This window comes from Hippopotamus amphibius, chromosome X (genome assembly GCF_030028045.1).
Source record: "Hippopotamus amphibius kiboko isolate mHipAmp2 chromosome X, mHipAmp2.hap2, whole genome shotgun sequence".
NCBI lineage: Eukaryota > Metazoa > Chordata > Mammalia > Artiodactyla > Hippopotamidae > Hippopotamus > Hippopotamus amphibius.
Window position 1 is genome coordinate 6,962,865 of NC_080203.1, and position 26,420 is coordinate 6,989,284.

The 26,420-nt window shown below is 44.5% G+C and overlaps 1 protein-coding gene across 1 annotated transcript in view; it reads right to left on the minus strand.

Annotated features, from left to right (window-relative positions):
- Window positions 1-1,869: 1,869 nt before the first annotated feature.
- AFF2 (ALF transcription elongation factor 2) overlaps window positions 1,870-26,420 on the minus strand; it is a 318,303-nt gene continuing 293,752 nt past the window's right edge. The window contains exons 14-21 of the mRNA XM_057717549.1: window positions 23,791-24,086; window positions 23,168-23,231; window positions 20,289-20,425; window positions 16,364-16,435; window positions 15,486-15,579; window positions 12,140-12,192; window positions 7,023-7,213; window positions 1,870-2,146 (exon numbers count right to left, since the gene is read on the minus strand). Of these exons, the coding sequence (XP_057573532.1) occupies window positions 2,025-2,146; window positions 7,023-7,213; window positions 12,140-12,192; window positions 15,486-15,579; window positions 16,364-16,435; window positions 20,289-20,425; window positions 23,168-23,231; window positions 23,791-24,086 (1,029 nt within the window). The 3' untranslated portion in view covers window positions 1,870-2,024. The remainder of the gene's footprint in view (window positions 2,147-7,022; window positions 7,214-12,139; window positions 12,193-15,485; window positions 15,580-16,363; window positions 16,436-20,288; window positions 20,426-23,167; window positions 23,232-23,790; window positions 24,087-26,420) is intronic.

The window sequence follows — 26,420 nt, forward strand, 5'->3', positions numbered from 1 at the left end:
TCTGTGCGTGTGTCTGCGTGTGTGAGGGTTGATGCCGAGACTGCCAATGCCCAGCTCAACCACACCAGGAGCATGAAAAGTGCTGGTTCAGCGGCTGGGACGCCCCCAGCTGTCATCTTCACAACATGGCCTCAGCCATTGGAGGACAACTTCCACAGCCCTTAGGATACAACAAAGGGCCTTCAACTCAAACATGACCAGAGCGGAGCTCAATTCTGGCTCTTTTGCAACTGGGGATATAGCTAACCTTGACAAGGAGCGTGGGGAGTGATCCCTTCCTGTTCCTATCACACACTTGCATGACTTGCTTTCAAAATCGTACAAGTTTGCATCTTTCATGTGCATGTTTCTATTATGTATCTGGTCATAACTCAGTGAAGAGAATCCAACAACTCAGCAGATGAAAGGCTATGTGGAATTAGGTACCGGCAGGTAATTACAAGGAACTAACGTACGGCTAGTTTTTACAATGTGTGGGGGATTCTTCTAGTGCGCTGGAACACCAAAGATGATATTTACATTGGGATGTTTAGGGACATAAAATGAATGCAGAGGATCATAAAGGGGCGGGGACAGTCGCAACTGACGCAGAAATATCTCCAAATCAAGGGAACTGTTCCCAGTCTTCAGGGCTCTTTCAAAACCACCCTAGGGTTAAGCATTACCCCGAGACTCATTTTTTGTTAAAAGAGTAACTAGTACTTAGAAAGTTTGGAGTTTTCTTTGGGGTTTTCATGGAAATGATTCAAGCTAATATAGACGAATAAAATCAGTGATTGTATTTCAGTCAAACGCTAATGAGCCAAAAAAAGAAAAAAGAAAGAAAAAGGAAAAGAAAGGTAGAAGGAAACAGAAGTAAAAAAGAAACCCTGTAAAATAGAGAATGGGAACAATAATCGGGGAAGTCCATATTTTAAAGCCACTAGGAAGCAAAATGTATATGATTATTTCTAGGTAGTGATGACTTTTGTTTCCAGAGATTTGAGCAAAACACAATTAAAAAAAAAAAAAGTCCTGCCAGTTATGGACCCACTGACCAACTGCAAAAGAGGCAGAGGTGTGCACTCCCTGGATGGTTTCCAGACCTCTCCCATCTCTCATCTCTAAAACTGGAGTGGAGCATTTTGGCTACTAGGGCGTGCACTGACTGAACTGCCCTCCAAAGGAGAGCTTTACACAGAGAGAATCCCTGGTGAGGATTTATGCTTCAAATCATGGAGTTCAAAACTATTTATGCCAGTTGATGCCTTAAAGTTGTTGACATCAATGTTGCCACTCCTTCTCATCCTTGAAAATTTTCAAATAGGGAATCAGGAAAGGGGTACTAACGAAAAAGTCCTCTGGCTGTGTGCCGGAGTCTCGTTTCAGAGTGGCATTGCCATGCTTGTTAATTTTTCTTAATACTCATGATTTTCTGATGTTGCTACAACATCAGAAAAATATTATGATAAAAACCAGTGGGTTTCGACAATGAAAATTCTCATCTGAAAACTGAGTTTGTGGGAACCACAAAAGTTTAACAAAGGATTCTGAAATACGTTCTTGTCTGGACAGAAGAGCACAGTGTGGGGAATGGCTATTGCTGAAAATTCAAATCTTTGCAGGTCCTCTGTGTCTGCATTCATATATATATAGATAGATAGATAGATACGGATATATATATGACATTTTGTTTCACTTCTCAGGAACTTGTTCTCACATTTGCTTTCCATTCTTTGTTTTGGGTAGTGTGGACCTAAAACAATACTGTAGGGACTGTGTGATTCCATCAAACACAAAAGGATGGCGGGATCTGTGAAATGCATATAAAATACTGAAAAATGACTAAGTGATAAAAGATACACTGCTCTCAAGGTGTAGTGTCCACTTACAATGACTTCGTTTTTCACAGATATCAAAAGAAGCATAAAAACAAACATAATCAAAGAGAACTTTCCCAAATGAGTGAAGTTCCACCAGTGCCCGTTGGTGCTCTGGCAGAGGTAGCGTGATGGGCAGTGAGGCTGGAGATGGGGGCGCAGCCACTACAACAAATGGGCGTCGATGCGCAGCCAGCACAGTCCCTGGCGGACGTAGCGGACGAGATTGGTCATGCTGCTGTGCTGGGTCAAGGGCCCCATCAACGTGTCCAGATCGCCAAAGAATTCTGAAAATCAGAGCAGACCCTGGTCAGGCCTTTGAGAGATAGCAGGGCAATAGGCACCACCTTGCTTCAGCTGCCTTCAGGCTGCATGACCACCACTCGGGCTTTGGACAAGTTGTTCACTGTTCATTCATTCATTCTTTCGACACACATATCCAGAGTACCTAGTGGGTGACCCAAAAGCCATATGGATATCAAGCACTATTATTTTCATCTTTTGTGAGCGCCCCAAAGTCCACAGTGTAAATAAAGTCTGTGTTTACTGTGATTAAGAAAACACAAATTCATTCAAATCTGTTAATTCATAGTAAGTTTTTTCAAATCACCATATATTTTCTCAGACAATGGATTCTAAAAGTACATTACAATCATCTGGAGGTTTGTGAGACACACACATACACACACATATCATAATATGCATATATTACATATAAAAGTATATTTGTTGGGTCATATGGTAGCTCTATGGTCATATGGTTTCTATGGTTAGCCAGAGAAAACCATAATTCAAAAAGATACATGTACCACAATGTTCACTGCAGCACTATTTACAATAGTCAGGTCATGGAAGCAACCTAAATGCCCATCAACAGAGGAATGGATAAAGAAGATGTGGTACATCTATACAATGGAATATTGCTCAGCCATAAAAAGGAACGAAATTATTTGTAGTGAGGTGGATGGACCCAGAGTCTGTCATACAGAGTGAAGTACATCAGAAAGAGAAAAACAAATATTATATGCTAACGCACATATACAGAATCTAGAAAAATGGTACTGATGAACCTATTGGCAGGGCAGGAATAGAGATACAGACGTAGAGAACGGACTTGATGACATGGGGTGGGGGGCAAAGGGGAAGCTGGGACGTGGTGAGAGAGTAACATTGACATATATACACTACCAAATGTAAAACAGATAGCTAGTGGGAAGCTGCTGCATAGCACAGGGAGATCAACTTGATGCTTTGTGAAGACCTAGAGGGGTGGGATAGGGAGGGTGGGAGGGAGTCGCGGGAGGGAGGGGATATGGGGATATATGCATACATATAGCTGATTCACTTTGTTGTACAGCAGAAACTGACACAATACTGTAAAGCAATTATACTCCAATAAAGATGAAAAAAATATATATCTATATATTTATATGTTTATAGAAGCATATATAATATTTATATATTGAAAATATACACATAAAATTACGTATCTAAATTAAAATGTATCTAATATTTTATATATATTATTGAGTTTATATTTTTATACATTATAAATTTATACTTAGAAAGGGGTCTTTATACACAAAATGGTAGGGACCCATGGTCTATATGATACCAAGCTGTTTTTCGTTCTGTGTGTTATGGAATTGAGAATATTCTCTTTTCCTTTTGTCTAAATGGACTGAGTTTACCAATGCTTCTTGGCTTGATATAGACACAGCCAGTGAGCCTAGGCAGCCATTAGCGCCATCGGCATCTAAGGCCAAATCAATGTCTAGGAGACATCTGATTTGGTAAGTCTTATTCCTTTAGGGAACGAAAATGACCTGTAAGGATCTGTCACACAGCACATCCCCCTGTCCCCTGGGACATGGATGGTAAGACTGCCTGGCCAATTCCCCTCCAGCTGACTCAGGGAAGGAACGACACTGAGGTCCCACTACTAAGCAGTGGGACCAGTCTCAGACTGTCTGCTTTGAGGCAGGGTTGGGGTATGTGGGAAAAACTCTATGTTGTCTAGAAACTAGCTAGGCTTCCCCTTTGCATGTCTGAACTGATTTGTCTGGCACTGTGCTGATCTCGGTGAGGAGCAGGCTCTTGGGCGTCTTCTTCCCTTGGCCACGAGGAGATCGCTCCTGTGCTGGCTGGAGGTGAGGATTCTTGGTGGGGGAGGGAGGAGGTGCTGGAGATTACCTTCAAGAGGTTGGGATGCTCTCCTGCCTTCTTGGAAAGGAATTTCCATGCATGGGTTATGTGTGCTTGATTTCCCCGCAGATGGTATTTCACTAAACAATGCATTGATTCTTCACGTTATATATAACATATGGGCTCCTTCTCCATGTACCAGCTTCATTTGATTATGTGATACTTTTTAACGTGTACTATGCAATAAAAGTAATTTCTCCTGATAAAGGAGTAAATTATTTTTGGCATCAAAAATACTTTCTTCTGTAATACAATACTAAGGGAAATGTTAAAGGACCCAGTCACTGTCGAGTGAACGTGAGCTGGGATGTCCCTTGGGTGTTCTGTACAAAGCCTGTGGTGGCATTCTTAACTAGGTACCCAGGACACCATTCTATTAAGTGCTTCAAGTCAGTAGCTGGGAAAGTAGGGAACCAGGATTCTAGAACAAAGGCCAGAGGGCAGAATCAGCCCTCTTGGCTCATTTGAGCACCAGAATCTTCTGCAATGAGCCATCTGCAGCTGCACGGGCAGGCAGACATGGGATGGGGGTGGAGACCTTGCACTGGGACAGCCAACCTCAGCCATTTCCATTGCATGCTTGGGTGGAAAGAGGTGCAAGTACGTGGTGGTCTCCAGTGGGAGGCAGAGTACCAATCAAAAGGGAAGCACCTCAGTTTCCCCATGTCTATGTGGACAAGACAGATGTGGGAAGCATCCCCCACTCTAAGCAGTTCAGAAATGACAAAGTGTGTGAAACTCAAGGCTGCAAACAGAAGACTCCAAACTAGGTCCTCTCCCCGGGCCCCTGGACCATACCAGTGGGATGCAGCATCTTCCTGCTGGTAGAGTGACAGAGTCATTTTGATTCAACATTACACAGGGGATTGAACAACTCCTTGACACACTGTGCTAAGGCCAAGATGAGCGCCATCTCACTCAAATATCAGCCCTGCCACTACATTGCTCCCGGAAAGTTTTGTGATTAATTTAGAAGGAATTACTTTAACTGATTATGAAAATGAATGCAATTATGAAGGAAATCCATAAATATTGAACTGCCCTCCAGTTACCAACACAAAATAAGACAGAGGAGAGTGGAGGCAGACAAGCTAGGCAAGACTGAAGATGCTTATGTTTTCATGAGCAATTCTAGAACCCTTGGATCATCCTGGTTGTCTGGGCCAGTTGTCTTTGGATTTCCAGAAGGCTAGGAAAGTGGACAAGAACTGCCCATTACTCGGGTAACTGAGGACAGGAGCTCACTGAAGGTTTCTGGGGACCCATTATTAATCTTGCCCTCTAGATGGGCAGTGCATCCTACAGGCTAAAAGTTCAGACTCTGAAATCAGACAGTTCTTGATTCAATTTCTGCTTCCAACATGATGAGCTGTGATATCATAGGTGAATTGCTGAATCTCATTGAGCCTCAGTTTCTACATCTAGGAAATGGGGATAAATGAGACAACAAATAAAACAAATAGTATGGCGCCTGGCATATAGAAACTGCTGCATGAACACACAGAACCAACGCATGCAAATAGCCCTAGGAGTCAGTGTAAGCTAGGAGCTGAGTCAAAGGTCGAAGTCCCAAATTATGGAATATGCTTCGATAGCTACAGAATCTTTGAATTATATAGCTATATCATCACATGGAGTAAGGAAAGAGAAAGAAATATTTCTAGGATTTCTACCTTGCACCTGATATTTTATGCTAGGTGATGTACACATCTTATTTTATTCCACCTATGTCTGTCATGCTTCTGGCTTCCTCATCATCCTATTATTATTATATCCATTATAGTGATGGAAGCTAGGGAGCAGCTCAGAGATTTCAGTAACTTGCCTGAGGTCACCCAGCCAGTGCCTGACAGGATTCAAGCTTAAGTGATTAGGCATCAAAATCTGCACGCTTCCTCATCCCGTGGGACTGTTTCCCCGCTTAGCGATGCTGCAGTAGAGATGCAGCCAGAAGGAGGGGCCAGTTACCCATGGGAACTTCCCTCTGCATCTGGGTGGCCTGCAGCCCCAGCCTGATTCCAAGAAAGCCCTGTCACTGTCTGGGACGCAAGCCCACTCCACGCAACATGTACCAAATCATGTCCCAGCAGGAGCCACCGGCCCATGCGGGCTGCTAATTGCTGCCTGTACCTAGCCAGATGTTTCTACTGCTCGAAACCATGGGTCACCTCTTTGCAGTCTGATTCGGAAAGACCCACATCTGTCCCCACCTTGACTAGAGTGGGTCTGTTGCTGATTGCTGTGCCAGAGTCACCGAACGGCCAGGGCAAAAGTACGGTTTCTTTGAACTTTCCATCCTCATTAGGATGGCGAGGATTTGGGGTGACCCTGTGTGACAGCTAGGGTCACAGACAGCAGTGTGAGTGGCTGAGGACCACTGACTCACCCTCTGATGAAGCAGGGTCCTCCTTGCATTTGCATTGTAGCAAATCTCATGTATTCCCATGAACAGGGCCCTAGATCCTTCATCCCATGTTCAGTGGGTGAAAAACACTAGCTGAGCCTTTGCCCTGGCTTCTGACTGCAAGTCCCATTGTTATGTACTCACTGGAGCTGACCATTATAATGAAGGTAGAAGGCCTTGGTTCAACTTCACCTCTCAAAAAAAAAAAAGCCAATAGTATCTTAATCCTAATAAATTTGCAAATCATTCTTTTTTCCTTTGCTCTGTTTCTCTGTGTTGATCCTTACCATAGAGTGAAAATCTGAAACAGACATTTGCCAACGCATCATACTTCAACCTAGTTGAAGCTTTAAAGGAGAACTCAAGCCTAGGCCTCTTTCAGTCTCTCGGCAAAAACCGGTCACTGCATCAGCCCTGAGCTAACCCCCAATTCCCTCACGTAGCCCTAGAGATCAGACAGACAGAAAGGGAAGGCCACTATGGAAAACTCGAGCCCTTCAAGGCAAGTCGACTCTACCGTGGGCAGTGAGCAGCGGGCGAGCAGACCAGCATACCTTTGTTCTCTCTTGTCAGTTTGTCGGCCATGTCCCAGTGTTCGTAGCCCCGTAACACATTGCTAGTGATGTTGACGTGGCTGGCGGCCATGTGGTGAATGCGCTGGGGGATGGTGACCGGGCCGTTGTTACAGTTCCCCATTGCGTTGATGGGAGACACGTTGTTGAGAGACACGGGGGATGGAGTGTTCCTGGGGGTGGGAAGAGACAGGCCTTGTTAGGCTGCTCGGGAAGAGTGACCGCGGTGTTCTAGGCCTCCCTCATCACACTGGGACCTCATGAGGATGTGATTTGCCACAGTGAGGTTTAGTATGCTGAACATATAAGAAGCTTGCTCTCGCATCCCACCGACTCTTCTCAGAGGACATCCTATAGCTTTTGCCAACACAGGAGATTTCTCCAGAGGCCCCAGCATAGAGAGAGCTTATTATCACCATGTTCCTGCCTCATGAGACCAACCCACACAGGGCTAGAAAGCCAGGCTGTAGAATGAGCCATCTTTCTCCTTTTCTAACTTTAAACACTGAAGTCTGACTGCCTTTGGCAATCATTGATGACTCCATGCACGTCGCTACTTTGTTTTAAAATACCAGAGAGAGAGCTGGGTGAATCTTTCTCTGGCATTAATTCTACCCACAAATGTAGCTCTTACTTTGAATACATAAAACAAGTCTTCTGATGTTCCAGAGAAAGAAGCAGCTCAGAGCTATGATGATTTCTCTACCTGCTGCCAGAATGGATACTGGCACTTAGAAAAGACTTGATGCGCAGATACTGGTCTGTTATCAAAGCATTTTGTGGAAACCACAGTAACAGTTTGCTCCAAACACAGTTGCCACAATAAGCAAAGTACAATCCTGAAAAGACCCCAAAGGAGCAGTATTAAGGAAACTGGAAAAAGTAGGATTCTGACTATCTCTTTAGGATTCTTTAACACGTGCTACCAGATGGCTGTTAACTGCTGACAGTTCACCTGCACACGGGGTTATAAAGAGAAGTTTTGGGAGTTCCTACTTTGGGCAGTACCAATGTTTGGAGGCAGATTTTTGTATAATGTCAGCAACAAGAAGTTGCCTGCTGGCTGCACATCACATGGAGGACCAGGACTTAGGTCAGGGACAGTTCCAAAGGCTGGGTGGCTGCCTGTGCCCACGAGCAAGGTCTATACACCCCCACAGCCTCCCCGTCCTCCTTCAGCCAGGCTTTGAACAACTGCCCAGGCAAAGGCAGCACTTTATTACGACCGAACACATTTTGGGGGAGTAAGAGAAATGGGCGAAAGCTGTGTTTGGGACTCCTCCCAACACACTCTGCCCACCATCGGGAACCTTCTCTCACCCCCCCTCCCCTTTACCAGCCACCTGTTGGCAACTACACAGCTTGGGCTTCATCGTTCTGGATCTGCTTCAGATCTGGTGCTTTTCTTCACACGTCCACGGCACGTAGCCACGAGCGTGCACACACCAGCACAGGCTTCCAACCACCCACAGCATGAGCACCCTGCGCCCCCTCCATCCTCCCTCGCCTCCCAGCCACACTCGCCCCCTGCTGTTCCTGGTAGTCACTAGTCACACCCCCATCAGAAGTGGCGGTGGTCCCTGTGCTTGGAATGCATGTCCCCACGGATCTGCATTGCTCGCTCTCCCATCGTCCTTCCCCAATGTCTCTATTCAAGCTCTTCCTCCCCCAAGCCCAGCAGCCCTTTCTCTTCCCCCTCCTTGTTTCCATTTCCTCGGTGATGCTTATCACCTAGCATATGCATTATTTTCATACTGTCTTTCTCTTCCAAATGAATGTGAGGAGGAGGAGGGCAGGGATTCTTGTCTATTTCCTCCAGTGCCATTCCCAGCATCTAGAACAGTGCCTGGTGCACCTGCTATGGACATAATACCAGTTAGATAAATGAGTGGACTGCCTTCCAGCCATCCCTCTGTCACTACATAGTATCCACTACAGATGAGGCACTCTGGCGAGGGAAGAAGAAGGATGTACAGCAGCACATGGATAGGGAATACGTTTGTAAAGTGCCTGGTAGAGTGTCTCATACATGATAGGCACACAGTACATACTTGGTGAATAAAAGAATGAACAACCCCTTATGGAAAGGAGCAAATAGTCTAATAGGGAGGAAAATCTGTTAATTTCTGGCATTCTAGGCTACATGCCAAAAGTGAAGTGTAGACCAAGAGCTGTGGGAGTTCTAGGGGCAAGATCACTTATGTCTTCCAACTCAGGAAGATCACAATGACACCAGAACATGGCAGTGACAGTAGTCACTATTTGCTAAACTTGCTGTGCGCCAAGCACAGTGCCCTAGGCTTCACCGATATTATCTCTAAGCCTCATGACAACTCTGTGGGTGAGTTTCTGCTGCCACTGTTTCACAGATGACAAAAGGGCTCAGAGAAGTTCAGCTCTTTTTTTGAAGGTCACACAGCAAATTGGTTCAAGAGCCAGGATTTGAAAGCAGGTCTGTTTTCCTCCAAAGTCCACTTTCCTTCCATTCAATCAAGTTACCTCAAAGTCCTAAGGTCCCTCTACTAAAAGTTCACCTGACGTGGGCGTCCATCTTGACCCTCACCCTTGAGCCCACGTTGGCTTGTTTCTATGACTCTCCCCAGGCTCATCCCATGTTCACACAGGCACAGCCCTCCCTAAGCTTGAGGAGCAGGTTTGCTTGCTGGGGATGTTTCCTCTAGTGACCACCAGCTTCCTCGCAGTCCTTTTACTGGCCAATGTCTCAAACAAGTGGAGATATCTCTTCTCTTCCAACCCTTTCCATATGGAACCCACAGCCACCTGTCTACTGAAATAGTTCTTCTAAAGCCCTCAAATGGCCTCATTCTTTCCTCCTTCCATAGCCTTTCTAGGCTCCTTTCTTTTTATTACCTCTGGGTGACATCTGAGACTGCTGCCCTGCCCTTTCAGACTCTCCACCACACGGTTTCTATGACTCTCTATGGGGGTCAAAAAAGCTGGCGCACCACCTGTTTCTGTATGACCTGTGAGCTACAAATGGTTTGAAAAGATGAAAATTTGCAATCCATTTGGTGAGCGAGAATGCTACCTTTGAACCGCAATGATGCAAAATATTATTTTTTCCAAATTCCATTCTTCCCCTTAACAGACTTGTATTATAAAACTTGTACTTAACTGCTATTATATTTCATCAGTAAAATTTTTGTGGAAACTTGTGTTCTCTTATATTCTTTTTACATAACAACCTCGGTTTTGCCTCTGGGCTGGCAAAGCCCCAAATGTACTACTATCCAGCCCTTTGCAGAAAAGGTTTGCCGACCGTGCTATCAAGCGGATTTTTCTTCTTCCAACTGCTTCTTCACGGTCAGGGTCTGAGAAGGCTGCTTCTGGAAGGGATCGTGAAGGTCCAGTGTGAGGCCAGCTGTCCTCATTCGCTGGGAGAAGCAGGCTGTAGTACTGCTGGCAGACAAAGAAGCCCTCCCTGACCACCCAGGGAGACCCGAGCTCTCTTTTTCTTGGATGTGCGCAGAACTTTGTTCATACCTGTCACCTCCCTTCACTGGACTGCGTGCTTATGGAAGGCAGGGAGCCATGGAATTCAGCTGGGTCCCCAGCCTCTTGTAGGGAAATGCACCCAAAGTATTTGCTGAATGAATGGGCTGTAACCCCTGAGTGACCGTTTTGAGTTGCCTCATTCAAAAGCTCTCAGCCTACCAAAGGGAGTATGCTTTCTTCAGACAGAAGCTGCTTTAAAAATCATTTCAGGAGGCTTTTAATGTGACTTCACAAGCTTAGAATGTGTTTGAGTTCTTTCGCTGCAGAATTTAAAAAAAAAAAATTTTTCCCCCAATGATCCTTTAATGGCTGCTTACCTGAACTTGCCCTTGCTCTACTCCGCGCTCAGAGAAAATAGCTTTCTCTGGGCCTTTCAATAGTTATTTTTATTTTCTGAACTTCCAGAGAGAAGCGTTCTTTCGCTTTTGTCCGTCAATATAAGAGTGAGACCTAATTCAATGATTTAAACAGTACTTCCTTTCAATACAGTAATTGAGTTAACGCGTAGTTTTTAATGGATCTTTCCCCTCACTCTGAATGTTTTTATGATCTTAGACTTCACAGTCCCACTGCTTTGGGTGTGTGCTTTGTAGGTATTTATAAAGCGGCAAAGGAGACTATTTCACTGTTCAAGAAAGTGTTTTGATCAGAGACATAAGAATTTTGAAATGATGAAAAATGGGAAAAAAAACCCAGCTCTTTGTGTAGGTATACATCCACTGGTGGGAAGTGAGCTTCGGGCAGTGAGGGAGGTATTGGCATCAGAGCATCAGAGAAACGGATGCTCAGGCAGTTAAGCGTGGGCACATAGCCAGTTCAGGGCTGAGACAGAACTGGGATTCCAAATCGCCCTCTGAAAAGGAACCTCTCTTCAGATGAGCCTCCGATGTCATTGGGTCCTGCTCTTTCATTGTAGAGAGAGGAAGGGGCTCTCTTAGTTTACCCCAGGAGCTAAGGGCAGCCTCGGGCCCAAGTCAACTGGTTTCCCACCTCCCGCCCTACTGCTGGACGGCCGAGCTACCCTGAGCAGATACAGCTCTGAGGATGGCCACGGGGTGGGTGCAGTCACTGAGCCTCAGACCAGCAGTATAGTAGATGCTTTCATATTTTAGGTCAGGGTATTTTAGTATTAATATAAAAATCATCATGAAGGCTCAGATAATTGGCTGACGAAGTGCCTTCACATTTTCAGCACTATTATGCCTTTGGTTTTATTAAAGCACTTACCATATATCAATGAATATTTCATTGGTCTTTCATTACTGAGTGAATCACTGAAAAATCACTGCAGTGGAGGTAATTTTACCCTGCCTCCCCGAAATGGCACGGTGCTTGCCATCTCATTAACTGATATTTTTATGGCCATCATTTGGCTTAAAGATCAAATAGTGAAAGAAATTTGGAATCACATCATGTTAAACTTTTCTGTCCTGCCATTAGCTGAAACCTGACTAGAATTCTGCGTGCACCAAAATTACTGCAGTTTCAGAACTGGCCTTTGCCCCTGGGTTGTCAATACCAAATATCTGGGGTCTATTCAATCACCGATTTTCATGAAAAAGCAATTTTCTGAAGATACTTACTTTCCATTGCCTACCCATGGAGATGGTATCTGAGCGACTTTTGAAGCATTTTGCTAAAAGAGAGAAAGAGAGAGGGAAATGAGGACATCTATTTTGTGTTTTATTAATTCAGAAACAGATGGAAGTGTGATTTCGAGTACATTAATATTGATTGCAACATTTCGGGTTGCCTCCTGTTTCGTTAGCAGAGCAGGGATGTGTGTGCACGTCAGCACACCACGACGCGCACTCGATGCAAATAGCTGGTTAGGGTAATTAGTGGGCTCCAATCAGGACCGTGAAAGTCACTTGATGAAAGATCTTATATACTAAAAGGCCCAGTGAAATCAGACTCAGTTCTCCAAGAAGTGGTTTAATTATGCTCATCTGAAATTTACTCTGCAAAACAAGCTCTTCAGAGTACAGACAAGCTTTTCACCTTTAGCTCCAGTTGCAAACTTTTTCCCTGGGATGCAAGGTGGCCTGTCATTTCTGAAATCCCTGGAACGTGCCAGCACCAGGCAGCATTTGTGTGTGCGTGTGAATCACCTTGATTGGCTATCATTACACGCATATCCTCATGGCTGATGGTTTTCCCTGTTTAGCGGTGCAACTGGTGCAGGGCTGCATTGCAATGGAGCGCTAAACAATCTTTTCCCTCTTATGGGCTGGTTTAAAAAATGGGCCTCCTCGAAAAGGGAACCCTCCTGCACTATTGGTGGGAATGTAAATTGGTGCAGCCACTATGGAAAACAGTATGGAGGTTCCTCAAAAACCTAAAAATAGAACTACCATATGATCCAGCAATCCCACTCCTGAGCATATTTCTGGAGAAAACTCTAATTCAAAAAGATACATGCACTGCTATGTTCATAGGAGCACTATACACAATAGCCAAGACAGGGAAGCAACCTAAATGTCCATCAACAGATGAATGGATAAAGAAGAAGTGGTACATATATACAATGGAATACTACTCAGCCATAAAAAAAGAATGAAATAATGCCATTTGCAGCAACATGGATGGACCTAGAGTCTGTCACACTGAGTAAAGTAAGTCAGAAAGACAAATACCATACGATGTCACTTATATGTAGAATCTAAAATATGACACAAAAGAACTTATCCATGAAACAGCAATGGATTCACAGACATAGAGAACAGACTTGTGGTTGCCGAAGAGGAAGAGGTGGGGGAGGGAAGGATTGGGAGTTTGGGTTTAGCAGATACAAACTATCATATAAAGGACGGAGAAACAACAAGGTCCTACTGTAGAGCACAAGGAGCTATATTCAATATCCTGTGATAAACCACAATGGAAAAGAACATGAAAAAGAATGTATATATCTGTATAACTGAGTCACTTTGCTGTACAGCAGAAATTAACACAACATTGTAAATCAACTATACTTCAATAAAATAAATTAAAAGCAAAAAAAAAAAAGGGACCCCTCTGGTTTTGTGGCAGTACACTTGTGGAGCACAGGAAAATCTGACACTCGCACTGCCCCAGGAGGACAGTGATAGGCTCATTATAATGGCCTCACCAGGCAGGAGCCTCCAGTTTTAAACCTCAAAGAAGCGCAACACACTGCCAGAACAGTGAGTTACTTCACATCTGGTTGGTATGTTGCAATGTCCTGAAGCTACACAGGACAGGCCACAGAGGATGGATGCTAGGGCTACGGCTCAAAGTGCGCCCAAAGGCTCAGCATTGGCATCGCCAGGGAACTGGTTAGAAATGCCCATTCTGAAACTGAGTTATTTGTAGTGAGGTGGATGGACCTAGAGTCTGTGATACAGAGCAAAGTAAGCCAGAAAGAGAAAAACAAATACTGTACGCTAACTCATATAAATGGAATCTAGAAAAATGGTACTGATGAACCTAGTGGAAGGGCAGGAATAGAGACGCAAACGAAGAGAACAGACTTGATGACACAGTGGCGGAAGGGGAAGCTGGGACGAGGTGAGAGAGTAGCATAGACATATACACACTACCAACTGTAAAACAGATAGCTAGTGGGAAGTTGCTGTATAACAAACGGAGATCAACTTGATGATGGGTGATGTCTTAGAGGGCCGGGACGGGGAGGGTGGGAGGGAGTCGCAGGAGGGAGGGGATATGGGGATATATGTATAAATACAGCTGATTCACTTTGGTGTGAACCAAAAACTGGCACAACAGTGTAAAGCAATTATGCTCCAATAAAGAGCTTAAAAAAAAAAAAAGAAATGTCTATTCTTAGGACCCACCCTAGACCTACAGCATCAAGACGCCTTTCCAGAGCCCAGGTTGACACTGTAGACATACAGTCATAGGCAGCTGCTGCATTTGACCATGTTCATCTCCACGAGCACTAGCTTTATTATGGCCACACCACACGATAGCTGGAGAACCTACTCTTTTTCCCAACCAAGTTGGTGCCCTCACACAGCTGTGCACCTCCCCTCACTGGGTTCGGATGTTTGAGGTAAGGTCAGGATTTGATTCATTTTAAACAACTGCTTTGGTGCAATTGAGCCAAGTGGTCTGATGTACCTGGGGAAAAAATACTACTACAAAATAAATAAGTAAAATTGCCCTTTTCTTTCAAGACTGTCCCAGCAGGAGCCTTCAGCCCCCTCAACTCTAAACTGTGACCAGCGTTGAGGTGGGTAGAAGGCACAGAAGCTCCACAGACCCTCAGGCCAGTGATACCCTGCACAGTGGCCAGGCCTAGCTGCAGGCCTGCGGCTTTCACTGGGGCTCATTCCCACATTTTGGCATTGCATCTTGTGGTTGAAATATCTTGTTGTGCTTGCAAATTAAAACCTTCAGCTCCCTAGAAGACGGATTTGTTTATTCATTACTGTTTATTTTGGTAGCCAAAGCAATCATCTATCTTCAAGTGCGACCACTGTCCTCTAAGACTTCCTGTGGCCAAAGTGGTGTGACTGTCCCCCCAGAGCACAGGGCGGGTGCAGTGACTTCTCTCACTGCTGAGAAATTTCTAGGCTGGCATCTCATGTAACAGGAGACCGGCCATAGCCACAGCTCCAGCGCGGGCCGTGTCCTCTGGCCAGTCCACCTACAGGGTGGGGCAGAAGGCATGACCCCCTTGACTGCAGCTGGGAAGCTGCCTGGGGCTATTTGTTCAGCCTAGAGAATCATCAGAGGATTGAACTATTGTACTTTGTCTCCCTGGAATCAAATCAAAACTTAGCTCTCTGCTGAGCCCCAAAGGAGAGGTGGGAGGGCCATGGCCAGCCAGGATGAGGAAGGTTAAGCCTTTGGCAGCAACAACCTTGACATTGAATAACATGCCTGCCATGTCTCATGAGTGATTTAATCACCCAGGATGTATAAAGTATACCAAATAAGGATTACCTTAAAATATTCCATCAGTGATCTGGAGTACTTCATGGCGTGGTCCTTCTTCAGTTTGAACATCCGCAGGTAGAGAAGTGACAAGCATCGGTAGCTGTGGTGCCGAGGAAAGGACCATGTTAATACCAACCTTAGTTAAACCTATACACTAAAAAATGATTCCTATTTTGCAGCCATTCTTCTATAGGTAATGAGGAATATAAGTGAAAAAAGAAAAAAAAACTTAAAGCGTAAGCATAGCACAGGGAATTCAATATCCTGGGACAAACCATAGTGGAAAAGAATATGAAACAGAATAGATATAGATGCATAACTGAGTCACTGTGCTGTAGAGCAGAAATTAACACAACACTGTAAATCAGCTACACTTCAATAAAATTTAAAAAAAGAAAAAAGTTTACAAAAGGTGGAAGAAGGAGGCAGAAGGTCAAAGTCAGGGAGATATGTTAAGAAGCTACACTGATGGCTTTGAAGATGGAGGAAGGGGCCACGAGCCAAGGAATGTGGGAGGTGTCTAGAAGCTGGAAAAGGCAAAAAAATATGTTCTCCCCTAGAGCCTCTGGAAGGAATGCAGCCCTGCTGACACTCTGATTATAGCCTCACGAAACACATTTCAGACTTCTGACCTTCAGAACTGTAAGATAATAAATTTGTGTTGTTTTTCAAAAAAAGAAGGGGTAAGCATTAAAATCCCATTTTGATACGGGTATAAATTCGGAGAGTAAATGTTTCGTGAGTGACTGAAGAAATCCATCTGTTAGCCTTTCAGAGTTTAATGGGAAACAAGAATACTGATCTGGGGATAAGCAGCTTAAGTTGACTTTTCATATCCTTCTGCAACGTTTTAGCTGCTTCCTGGTGGCCTCCAGGAGACTTACCATAGTACGGCCAGCTTTTTGTCCCCATCTGAAGCCAGGGGGCTTGCAAAGTTCTTCAGCCTCATTGCATACCTTTGAAGAGAAAGGACAAGCTCAAGTGGAATCCATCTGACCCTTCAGAAAGTCCCCAAGTCATTGATGTTATCACCTAAATGTGCTAGCCCCACATCTGCTCTGCTGTGACGGATGGAAGCTAGCTCTGGTGAAGCTAGCCATATCTGCAGCCCATGTTCTAGAACAGTGCTGTGGAATTACTGCGAGGCTGGCATGTGTACAAATGCTGGCAAAATACTGTTTCTAAGAACACTCTAGCTAAACATTATTGGCTTTCAATGAGAGGTGGACACAAATGTCAGTTTCAGTTGCGTTTTTGACAGATGAGGTAAATAATAACACAATTATGTCTGACACAAGCATGGGGAGGCCTCCATCACAGTTTCAAAGGGCTTTTCTAATGGCTCAGGTGTGGAATATATTCCTCTAGGAAGTGTTATTTTTTTTTTAAAGGGAGGTCAATTTCACAGCAGGTGAAGCTCTGAGCGCTCCTAATTTATGATGCTTGTATACTTTGTCTTTCCATTCTCTTTAATTGTTACTGTTCCACACCGGGATGATCAAAGGTTGAGCAGTTCCCATTTTTTTCTTCGAGCTGAGCAGATTCCATTCTGGGCATTTAGACTCTTGAAAATCAACTCATTGCATAAAATTATTGTCTGAGCTTTAATGTAATTTCACAGGTACTCGTGGTGGAATAAGTAACAGAGTTCAGTGTTGCAGAAGGAAGTTGAAGATGTGCAGGCAGCCCGGACTAGCTCTGGAGAAGGCGATGGTGAGCCGGCACTTTTAGCAGCCTCCCCAGAACACCAGCGCCCCCTATCGCTCTGCTCTCCCCATTACTGCCCCAGTTCTGTCCAGTGAACATTTTCTGACAAGAGGACTCGTGCACTAGATGCGGGTCCCTCCTTATTGTCGCCATATTAAGCAAAACGGCTTTTTATGATGTCATAAATCTGTCTTTGACAGGTGGATCACTGAAATGTCACGTCATTGTGATTGCCCCACTTGTTTTCACAAGAATATTTCTACTGCTGATTCCCAAGGCGCAGAGCAACCATAATTACTTGAATGAAAAAAATGGGGTGCGTTATCTGTAGCCAGCGTATCGTCTGGGAGAGAGTCATAAAAATCTCTTCAATGAAAAATTATGCCACTAAAAACCATGTTTCTATTACAGTCACCCTCTAATTGCAGCCACCGCTGAAGTGCCTTGATAGTGGAGTTCCAATTGCTTACGTGGGCTGGAAGACTTAGTTGCCTTAGCCCAATTTATTCCCAACTGAAACTCCTCTAAAAAAAAAAGTCATACGCACACACATACTAGACAGAAAATGTAAAATGCTACATATATAGAGGACATACAAAGGAGTGCACCTACAGCTGGTAAAATCTGGCGAAAAAAGACCTGATGACATATGAGTAAGGCAAATGGACTGTAGCATCATCTGTGAACTGGCCGTAATCCTGGACTAGATGCTAGATGGTATGCTACATGATACCATGGAGGGAAACGGAGGGAGAGGTACACAGGAACTTTCTGTATCATTTCTTATAGCTGCATGTGAATCTAATACAATTATCTCAAAATAAAGTTTCAAAATACTGACTTTAAAGTGAATGGCTTTAAGTTCTCCATTGACTTTCACCAGGTTCCACTGAAAATATACTCCTATGGGGAGTAAACTATCACATCATGGAAAAAAAACTGTGCTTAGAAAAAAGAAAAAGAAAAAAAAACGTAAACAATAAGGGAACAAGAAAAAAACAGTAGATAATAAAGGAAAAAGAAGTGTTTTCTAACGGAAATAAATATTACTCAGTGATTCACACTGCATTTTTACCAAAAATGAAATTTGATATTTTGCTTTTCTATTTTGACAGCATGTGTTTTCCTAAAAGAAAACAAGAAAAAAATATATATAGAGAGGGAAAACACCCATAATTTCACTCCTAATTAGAGCTATGATCTTATTTCCCTTCAAGGTAGGTCCACGTGCGGAAACATGCTTTTCATGGTCAGAAATGCAGCGTGTCTATAATTCTGTGGCTTGCTTTTACTTTCATATCATATTATAAACACTTTCGTGCAGCTACATAGTCTCCATCGTTATTGCATTTCAACAGCTGCAAATTATTCTGTTGAGTGTTCTGTGATGTAATTAATTACCCTTCTATTATTGATGATTTGGTTTGCTTCTAATTGGGTGCTATAACACAGGCCAAACTGAACAGTGTACAGATAACTCATTCTCCTCTTACAATTCTTTTTTTCAGTACAGGAAATTCAAATTTCTGGAAGTTGAATTACTGGCTGAAAAGATATGAATGCTCACTTGTATAGGTTTTCCTACACAATACCAAATTACCCTCAATGTACAATGATCAATTTCCATTCCCATTGACAGCGTGGAAGAGGCGCAGTTCACCATTGTCTTGTGTGTGTGCTAACACTAGGTATTAACATTTTTACATTTTCTTGTCAATTTAAAAGTGCCTTGTTTCAATTTGCATTTGAGGATGAATGGAAGGCATGGCTTTTCTCCATGTTTGTCCATTAACATATCCCCAACATTTTGAATTCTTATTTTTGCCAGGATTTTCTTCTTGTGCATCTTTGAAAATTGCAGGCAGCCTCATATAGACACTGAGAAATCAATTTCCCCTTAAAAGCTACAAATGGCGGTGGTGGCTTTCACAGGGCATAAAGCAAGTCTGAGAGATACCTTATGCTTCTCAGAGTAGCGAAAAGCCAAAGGTGGCTGCCTGGCCTGGCAAGGCAAGGCTGGAACCTTCCTCATAATCTCCCTACTTTGGTGGCTTTAACTAAATCTTCTGATTCTTTGTAATCATAGTTGTTTTTTCCTCCTTCTTCTTCTTTATAATGGTTCCCATTCTTTTGATCTTTTCAAATGCTTTCCTGGGAACATATGCGTGCTTCAGTCCAATGTCTGTCTGAAGGTTTCTGTACAAGTGTCCTCAGATTTATAACAATTTATTGCAGACGCAAGAACACAGTAAAAAGCAGGCCTGGCATTATGGATTAATCGAGCCAGAGGTGGCTGGGATATAAGGGCCTATCAGGTGAAGAACAGCTCACTCAAGCAAAAGCCATGATGCAGTCCATCCAGCAAATGAGGGTGCTTACCCACTATTCAGAGGTGGATGAAATTCTTTTACAAAAACCTGCAGATTACTGGAAAGCACTAGAATGGATATCATTTCTCCTCTTTCCCCTTCTTACAGGAAGTTTCTGATTACCCACAAACTCCACTGCGCCAAGAGCACTAGGCCAGAAAATATCATTCAAAATGCAAATGAAACCAATAATCAGTGCCGTTAATACACCCTTCCCTACTATCAGCATCACCTCTCCCGTCCCCCTGCTGCCACCTCGACTGTCCCTCAAATTTCAGATGCATGGAACGTCTACTCCACACCTGCAGCCTCCAAAGCTGACTGTGCATTGCAAAAGTGCCCCTCCCTTTTTAATAACTGAGGCAGAAATTTTTAGAAAGCAGGGTTTATGACAGAAATCCCAACAGCCCGGCTTTCTGTAAATTATAAAATTGAGCTTTGAAAAGACAAGTGTCCACGCCAAACAGTGAAATGATGATACTTTACTCCCACCCACTATTGCAGATTATAACACATTATAACCTCTGAAGAGGATAATTGATAAAAGCAGTGTCCATCAGTTATAAATTTTCCATGACATGTATAAAATGGCAAGAACTAATTATGATGACTTCTAAGAAGAAGATGCCTTGGATGAATCATTACTATGTGGAAATGATAGTTTTCAAAAACATAGCAGCTTCTAAGTATGACTGGAAAGAGCTTAGAAAGAAGGCAGCAGAAAGGCATGAACCTGAGAAGCTCCACGGTCTCTGAGTACATGGTGTACGGAGACTTGGCTTCCAGAGGGTCGCGCTCCATCGCGTTGCCGCATTCAGTGAAGGACAGGGCTGCATCAGCATAATTCACAGCTTTGCCAAATTTCTCGAACTGAAACGGGATGAAGACTCGTTAACATGGCAGTTCCTCTCCTCTCCATCTAAAGCAGTGGTACTCAACCAGGGGCAACTTTGCACCCCTTCCCTGGGGAACATTTGGCAATGTCTGGAGACATTTTTGAGTGTCACCACTAGGGATGAGGGGCATCTAGTGGACAGAGGCCGGAGATGCTCCTAAACACTCCCCAATGCACAGGACAGCTCCCACAGTGGAGAACTGAGCAGCCCAACAGTGCCAAGGTTGAGATATTGGCGCGGGGCGGGGGGCGGTGCAATTAGGAACTTGTCTTCACAAGGATGTAACTGATTTCAGGTTCTATTGTCATGACGTGGAGGCTGCTTAAGAAGAGAAAACTGCAGTCAAGGTATCATGTGTTTGTGGTATTCCTGTTGTTGCTATCTTTTTGATGGACCAGAATCCAAATCACTGCCTCGACTTGTTTCAACTGACTACATTTACTAGACTGGTCACCGTGATGTCCTCTAGACAGCTTGTAATGGAACCCTGCTTTTTTACAAGCCTCCTGGACAACTAACCCATCTAGTCTTTGCTTGGAACTCTAGGTGAGCACATCAACCCCACCCCCAGGAGAAGAGTAGCAAATGGATGCTATTGTCATAAAAAATGGGAAGCTGCAGTGTGACTGTTGACAATAATCACATCACTTTCATTGTAAATGATGGTCTGAAATAGTGTGTCAAGGAGCCCCCAAATATAGCACTACTCAATAGTTTAGTTTAGTAAAATTTTATTGTAAAAGGTTTTAGCCCTGATAATGGTCACGATTAAACTGACTTAGACATACTGATTTCTTTTTTATGTGTAATGAATATTATATATGACACTTTTATAGTGCGTATTTTATAACAGTATTTAACATTTTCAATTTTGGATAGCTAGATGGAAGAATTCCACTAAGACAGAATTTTGTGTGAAAGAACCAATGGAATGCAGATTGAGCTATTTTAATTTTCTTGTATACCTTTTATCAAAATATTTTCTATGCAACTGTGAAGGTTTCAATTCTCAAAATGGCAGAGTAGCTGTCTCTAGCAAAGGATTAAGTACAACTATAAAATGATGAGTTACAGGTCCTGCAGAATCTCTTGCTGTAAATGACTCTCTTTACAATAACTGTTCTTCAGCTTTTATGTACTGCAGGAATTCTGTGGTTTCCTTTCTGTAAGCTGTTGTGGGAAAATATCAGTTTCAGCCCAACTCAAAGTGATTTTATGAAAACCTCTGTGTGTATATGCAAACTATCTCCTTCTCTTGCCTCACAAGATAATTTCCTTAGGTCATCCGACTCCAAGTGGCTCTCCCCTGTGGAAATTAAGCTTTACGTCCTGATTTTTGAAACTGACTTTTCATTCTGAAACTCATACCTGGAAGGCTCCTTAAAGATCATCTGGCCCAAAAGGAAAAGCTAAAGTGCAGAGAGAAGACTACATGTGCCACAGGGCCAATTAGTGGCCAAGTCACACCCTCTTCTCGGGCCTCAGTCTCCTCACTTATAAACCGAGTGGCCTGAACTCCAAAGGAGCGTCTAGCTCTGGTGTGGATGTAAGCCAAGCAAAGACATCTTCCTCTAAATGAGTATTTCTCAAACTTTTTTGTTGTTGTTGTTATCATTCTTCCCCATCCCCCACCACTGAGGGTGATTTTTCAGATATTTTTTTCACACATCCCATTGAAATTTTAATACTAAAGCTATACCATTATCTCCTTATGTACCATGGCCCTTTGGAAGGCAGTGGATGGTGGCCACACACAAGTCATGGGGCAGAGACTGTCATGGTCCTCCACTGCAGCCCTCCCAATGGCAAACAGCATGGGGCAGCTAAGTCCTGGCTAGACACAACGTGATGATGGAGGGTGTGATTTTTTTAACCCAATGGAGTTGAACTGACACCTCGAATTATGCTGGCCTTTAGTCAAAGATGAGAAGCCTGAATTTCAGGCAGTGGTTCTCAACCTTGGCTGCCCTTGGGAATCACCCAGGGAGCTTTAACACCCATGCCTGGGTCCCAGTGTCAGAAATTGTGATTCCATTTCTCTGGAGTGTGGCCTGGGCATTGGGGATATTTTAAAGCTCCCCAAGTGATTGTGACACACAATTGAGACTCCTTGTTAGGTGGCTCAACCAATCAAACAACTCCCCGTGCTGGGCTTCTCACTGATCTAGGTAGCCACAACCCTGGGAGGTAGCAGCACCAAGCATCCTGCGAAACCCAGAGAACAGAACATCCTTTCTGTGTGCAGGGTCCTAGGCTGGCTGTGGGCCTCACTCTGGAAACATGTCATCAAATGCAGCAAGGAGCTGAGATTTTCCTACAGACCTGAGTTTCCCAGAGCCAATGACTGAGGCCACTTAACCGGCTCTCGGCAACTCTCTCCCTGCCCACACGTGTTCAGGTTTATTGGAAGCCATGGGGGCTCCCATCTTCTCCAGGGCAGTTTCAAAAGTCATTTCAGATTCACTTGAAAGACAGTATAAGCCACTGAGCTTCTGAAGCTGGAGCAAGGGGAAGAAGAGCGGGACAACCAAGAATGGCAGGACAGCATGGTGCCAAGACCTTGGGGAATCACGGTGCTAAGGAATTAACCAGCTCCAATCTCCCTATGTCAGAGCAGCAATGAGAAGGTTGGACTCGTTTGTAAAGTGCCTTCTTTGGTTTCCTTCAAAGTCTAATACCTGAATGGGAGGAGAGCAGCGGGAGGAAGGACACCTACCAGTGCATCGGCTTTGTGCTTCAGCTTCTTGGCCTCTTGCATGTAATAATCAGCATTGTGGACCCTAAACGAACACAATGAGCTCGTTCAGAAAGCAATGTTTCATCTTTTCATTAAAAGACTGAATAGTCACAATTTGGGGGACTATAGGTCCCTTCCTATACCAGGCCTTGAACAGGGCTGATGAATGCTTGTCACGCATATAATAACCAAGCTTGAAACAGTCCAGTGAATAAAATTGGAAGCCTAATGCCCATTAGGATAAATACCCACAACCTCCAACTCCAACCACTCCAGTTGCCCAAACAGACCCAACAGAACCTAGCTGTGACTCTCTTTGTTGGGACCCAGTTCTATCTGAAGACACAAGTAAACAAGGAGGACCAAGCAACCCAGGATTTAGCACCTGCCTTTGGAAACAGTAACAGAGCTCCACAATCAAAATGGGCCAATGACGTTCCTTGGTGGGGCTAGAGGTGTGCGTGAGGAGGAGGAATATACTTTTAAGGCTGTAGGAGCTGCATAGCTGCCGCTGACACATGCATGGTGCTCAAAAAGCTGTACTGCCCCCACCCCCATTCACCACTCCCAAACTGGGTCCAGAGAATCTGGAGACAACATACGAGTCATCAAAAGTGAGCTTGGGTCTCCGGACATTGGTGGTGCTGCTGGACAGAAGGGGCAGGGCTGCCCAGGATGTCATCTCCAGGTGACTGCTATCCATGAGGCCAGTAGTGATGGTGGAGGTGATGGTGGAAATGGTAGTGGTAGTGGTTGTGGTAGTGGCCGTGGCAGTGGCCGTGGCAGTGGCCGTGACAGTGGTGGTGACAATGGCAGTAGCAGTGACCGTGGCAGTGGCAATAGCAGTGTTGGTGACAGTGACGGTGGTAGAGGCTGCCTTTTTTGGAGTGTCTCCCTCCTGGGGAAAAGGAGGACAAAGAGTTTCCATTAGGTCCAGATTTTTAGAGCATCTTTTCATAAATGCTTTGCATGTCAAGCACACTAGGAAACAAGGCGAGAGAAAAGAAAACAATGCACACAGCTGGAGGACAGACAGGTGACCCTGGTATATGTCATGAGCTCCAGGTATCACCAGCTTTTGTTCTATGATGACACCAAACACCAAGCTAGTCACGTGCTGTGACTACATAGCTCCATCATCCCAGTAAGACAGTCACGGCAAAGGTCTAAATCCAGTAGGGGATGTGAGGGGGGAGGGCAAGAATGGGAAAGGGAGGGAAGGGTGAGGGGGAGAGAGAGAGACAGAGATAGAGAGAGACAGAGATTGACAGGGAGAGACAGAGAGAGATTATCACCCTGACGTGTATATTTCTGATAAGGGAACCAGCCCAGAAACTTTCTCTAGGGTAAGAAAAGTACTCTAGTCACTCTGCAAACTACCAGATCCAGGGCAGCAAAATGCCAGCAAACCAGGCACTGTACTGCAACAGTCAGTATCCTGGGACCGAGGCTGAGGCTGCCCTTTCGTTCACGTGAGGACTTGACTGCCTTCCGGCTAGTGGATGCCACAGGAGTGCCTCTTCATTTCCAAGTCTTGGGAGAGTGAAAGCTCATTTCGACAAGGTTAAAAATCAAAGGAGTTGGAGACTTCAGAATTTCACCCTGAACTGTCACTGCCATAGAAAGGATGGGATCCAGATGAATGAAGCAGGTGGGAAGATTTGTAATGATGTGACACTCTGTGTCACGAGACCACCCGCCACGTTCACACTGCTGACTCTGCCTCCCGCCCCCACCTTGCAACTGTTCTACCTCTGACCGTACTTGCTATGGTGCCTCTTCTTCCTTCTGCTCTCTTGAGCTGGGATCCCCCTAAGGTTGGCAGCCCCCAACGTTCATTCCTCAGCTCTTCTCTGACCTTGACAGGACTTGCCAATCTTCTGTGCACTGGCACAGATTCGACAATAAGCAGCTAACTCTCCAAAGGAAACCTCCATCTTACCCTCTCTCTGATGCTGCTGCAGTGACCACCTCTGGAGAGTTCCACCAAGATGGCCCGCCAGCACCTGAAATTGCTCTGAAACCAAACCGACATCCAAGCCAGTCCCCTCTCTCTGTGAATGGCAGCAGGGTCTCCCTCATCACCAAGGCTGCATTGCTCCAGGCTGGTATGGCCATGGTGATCATCCCTGGGCTAGAAGCATTGAACGGGTGTCCTCTCCGCCTTGCCTTCCATCTGAGCTGCTCTGCTTTAATTAGCTTTCGATATTGACGTATTATTATTTCATTTCGAAACATGATCATGCTCCCCAAAGTCTTTTTGAAAACCACTGCTCTACCTCATCTCTTATTTCTCCCTCTCCATCACTGTCATTCCATTCATTACAAAGGCCTGTTCACTCCCTCTCAAATCCGGTCCTTCCTCCTCTGACACCTCAAAGTGCAGGCTCCCGTGGCTTCAGACAGAGACAATCACACAGCCTCCTGCACTAACACCCGACCTCCGAGCTAGCTTTTCCAATCACCCTCCGTCTGCCGCCTGCCAGCCTGAGCTTCCTGAACTGGCTGCCTGCATTTCACTGCCTTAGGCCCGAGTGCAAACCCCAGACTGAGCTCCTCTGCTGGTGTGTACGGCCCTCCCTGACCTGGCTTCACCCTTCCCCACTCCCTCCCAGAAACCTGCCACCAAACTAAACTCATCCGGCTTTCTCCACTTTCCTGCTTTGGGTCCTTCGAAGTCTTAGGGTTGATAAAGGCTCCTCTTTCGTTACTTTTTTTTCACTTTGCGATACTGTATTCTATTTTTCATTTTTTAAATTGAGGTAAAATACACATAACATCCAATTTACCATCTCAACCATTTGTAAATGCGCAGTTCGTAGTGTTAAGCACATTTACATTGCTGTGCAGCCGATCTCCAGGACTCTTTGATCTTGCAAAGCTGAAACTCTGTGCCCATTAGACCATAAATCTCCATCCCCGTCCCCCCAGCCCCTGGCAATCACCCTTCTAATTTCTGTCTTTGAAAATTTGACTTCACGAGGTACTAACATGTAAGTGGAATCCTACACTCTTTGTCTGCTGTGACTGGCTAATTTCATTTAGCATGATGTCCTCAAGGTTCAAGGTTGTAGCCCATGTCAGAATTTCCTTCCTTTTTAAGACTGGATAATATTCCAGTGTGTATTTAGACCACACTCTGTTTAACCACTTCCCTTCTTTTCTAAACCCTACTTAATACTCTCAGCTCAACCCAGCTCAACAGATGCCTTCTCAGGAAAACTGCCTTAGC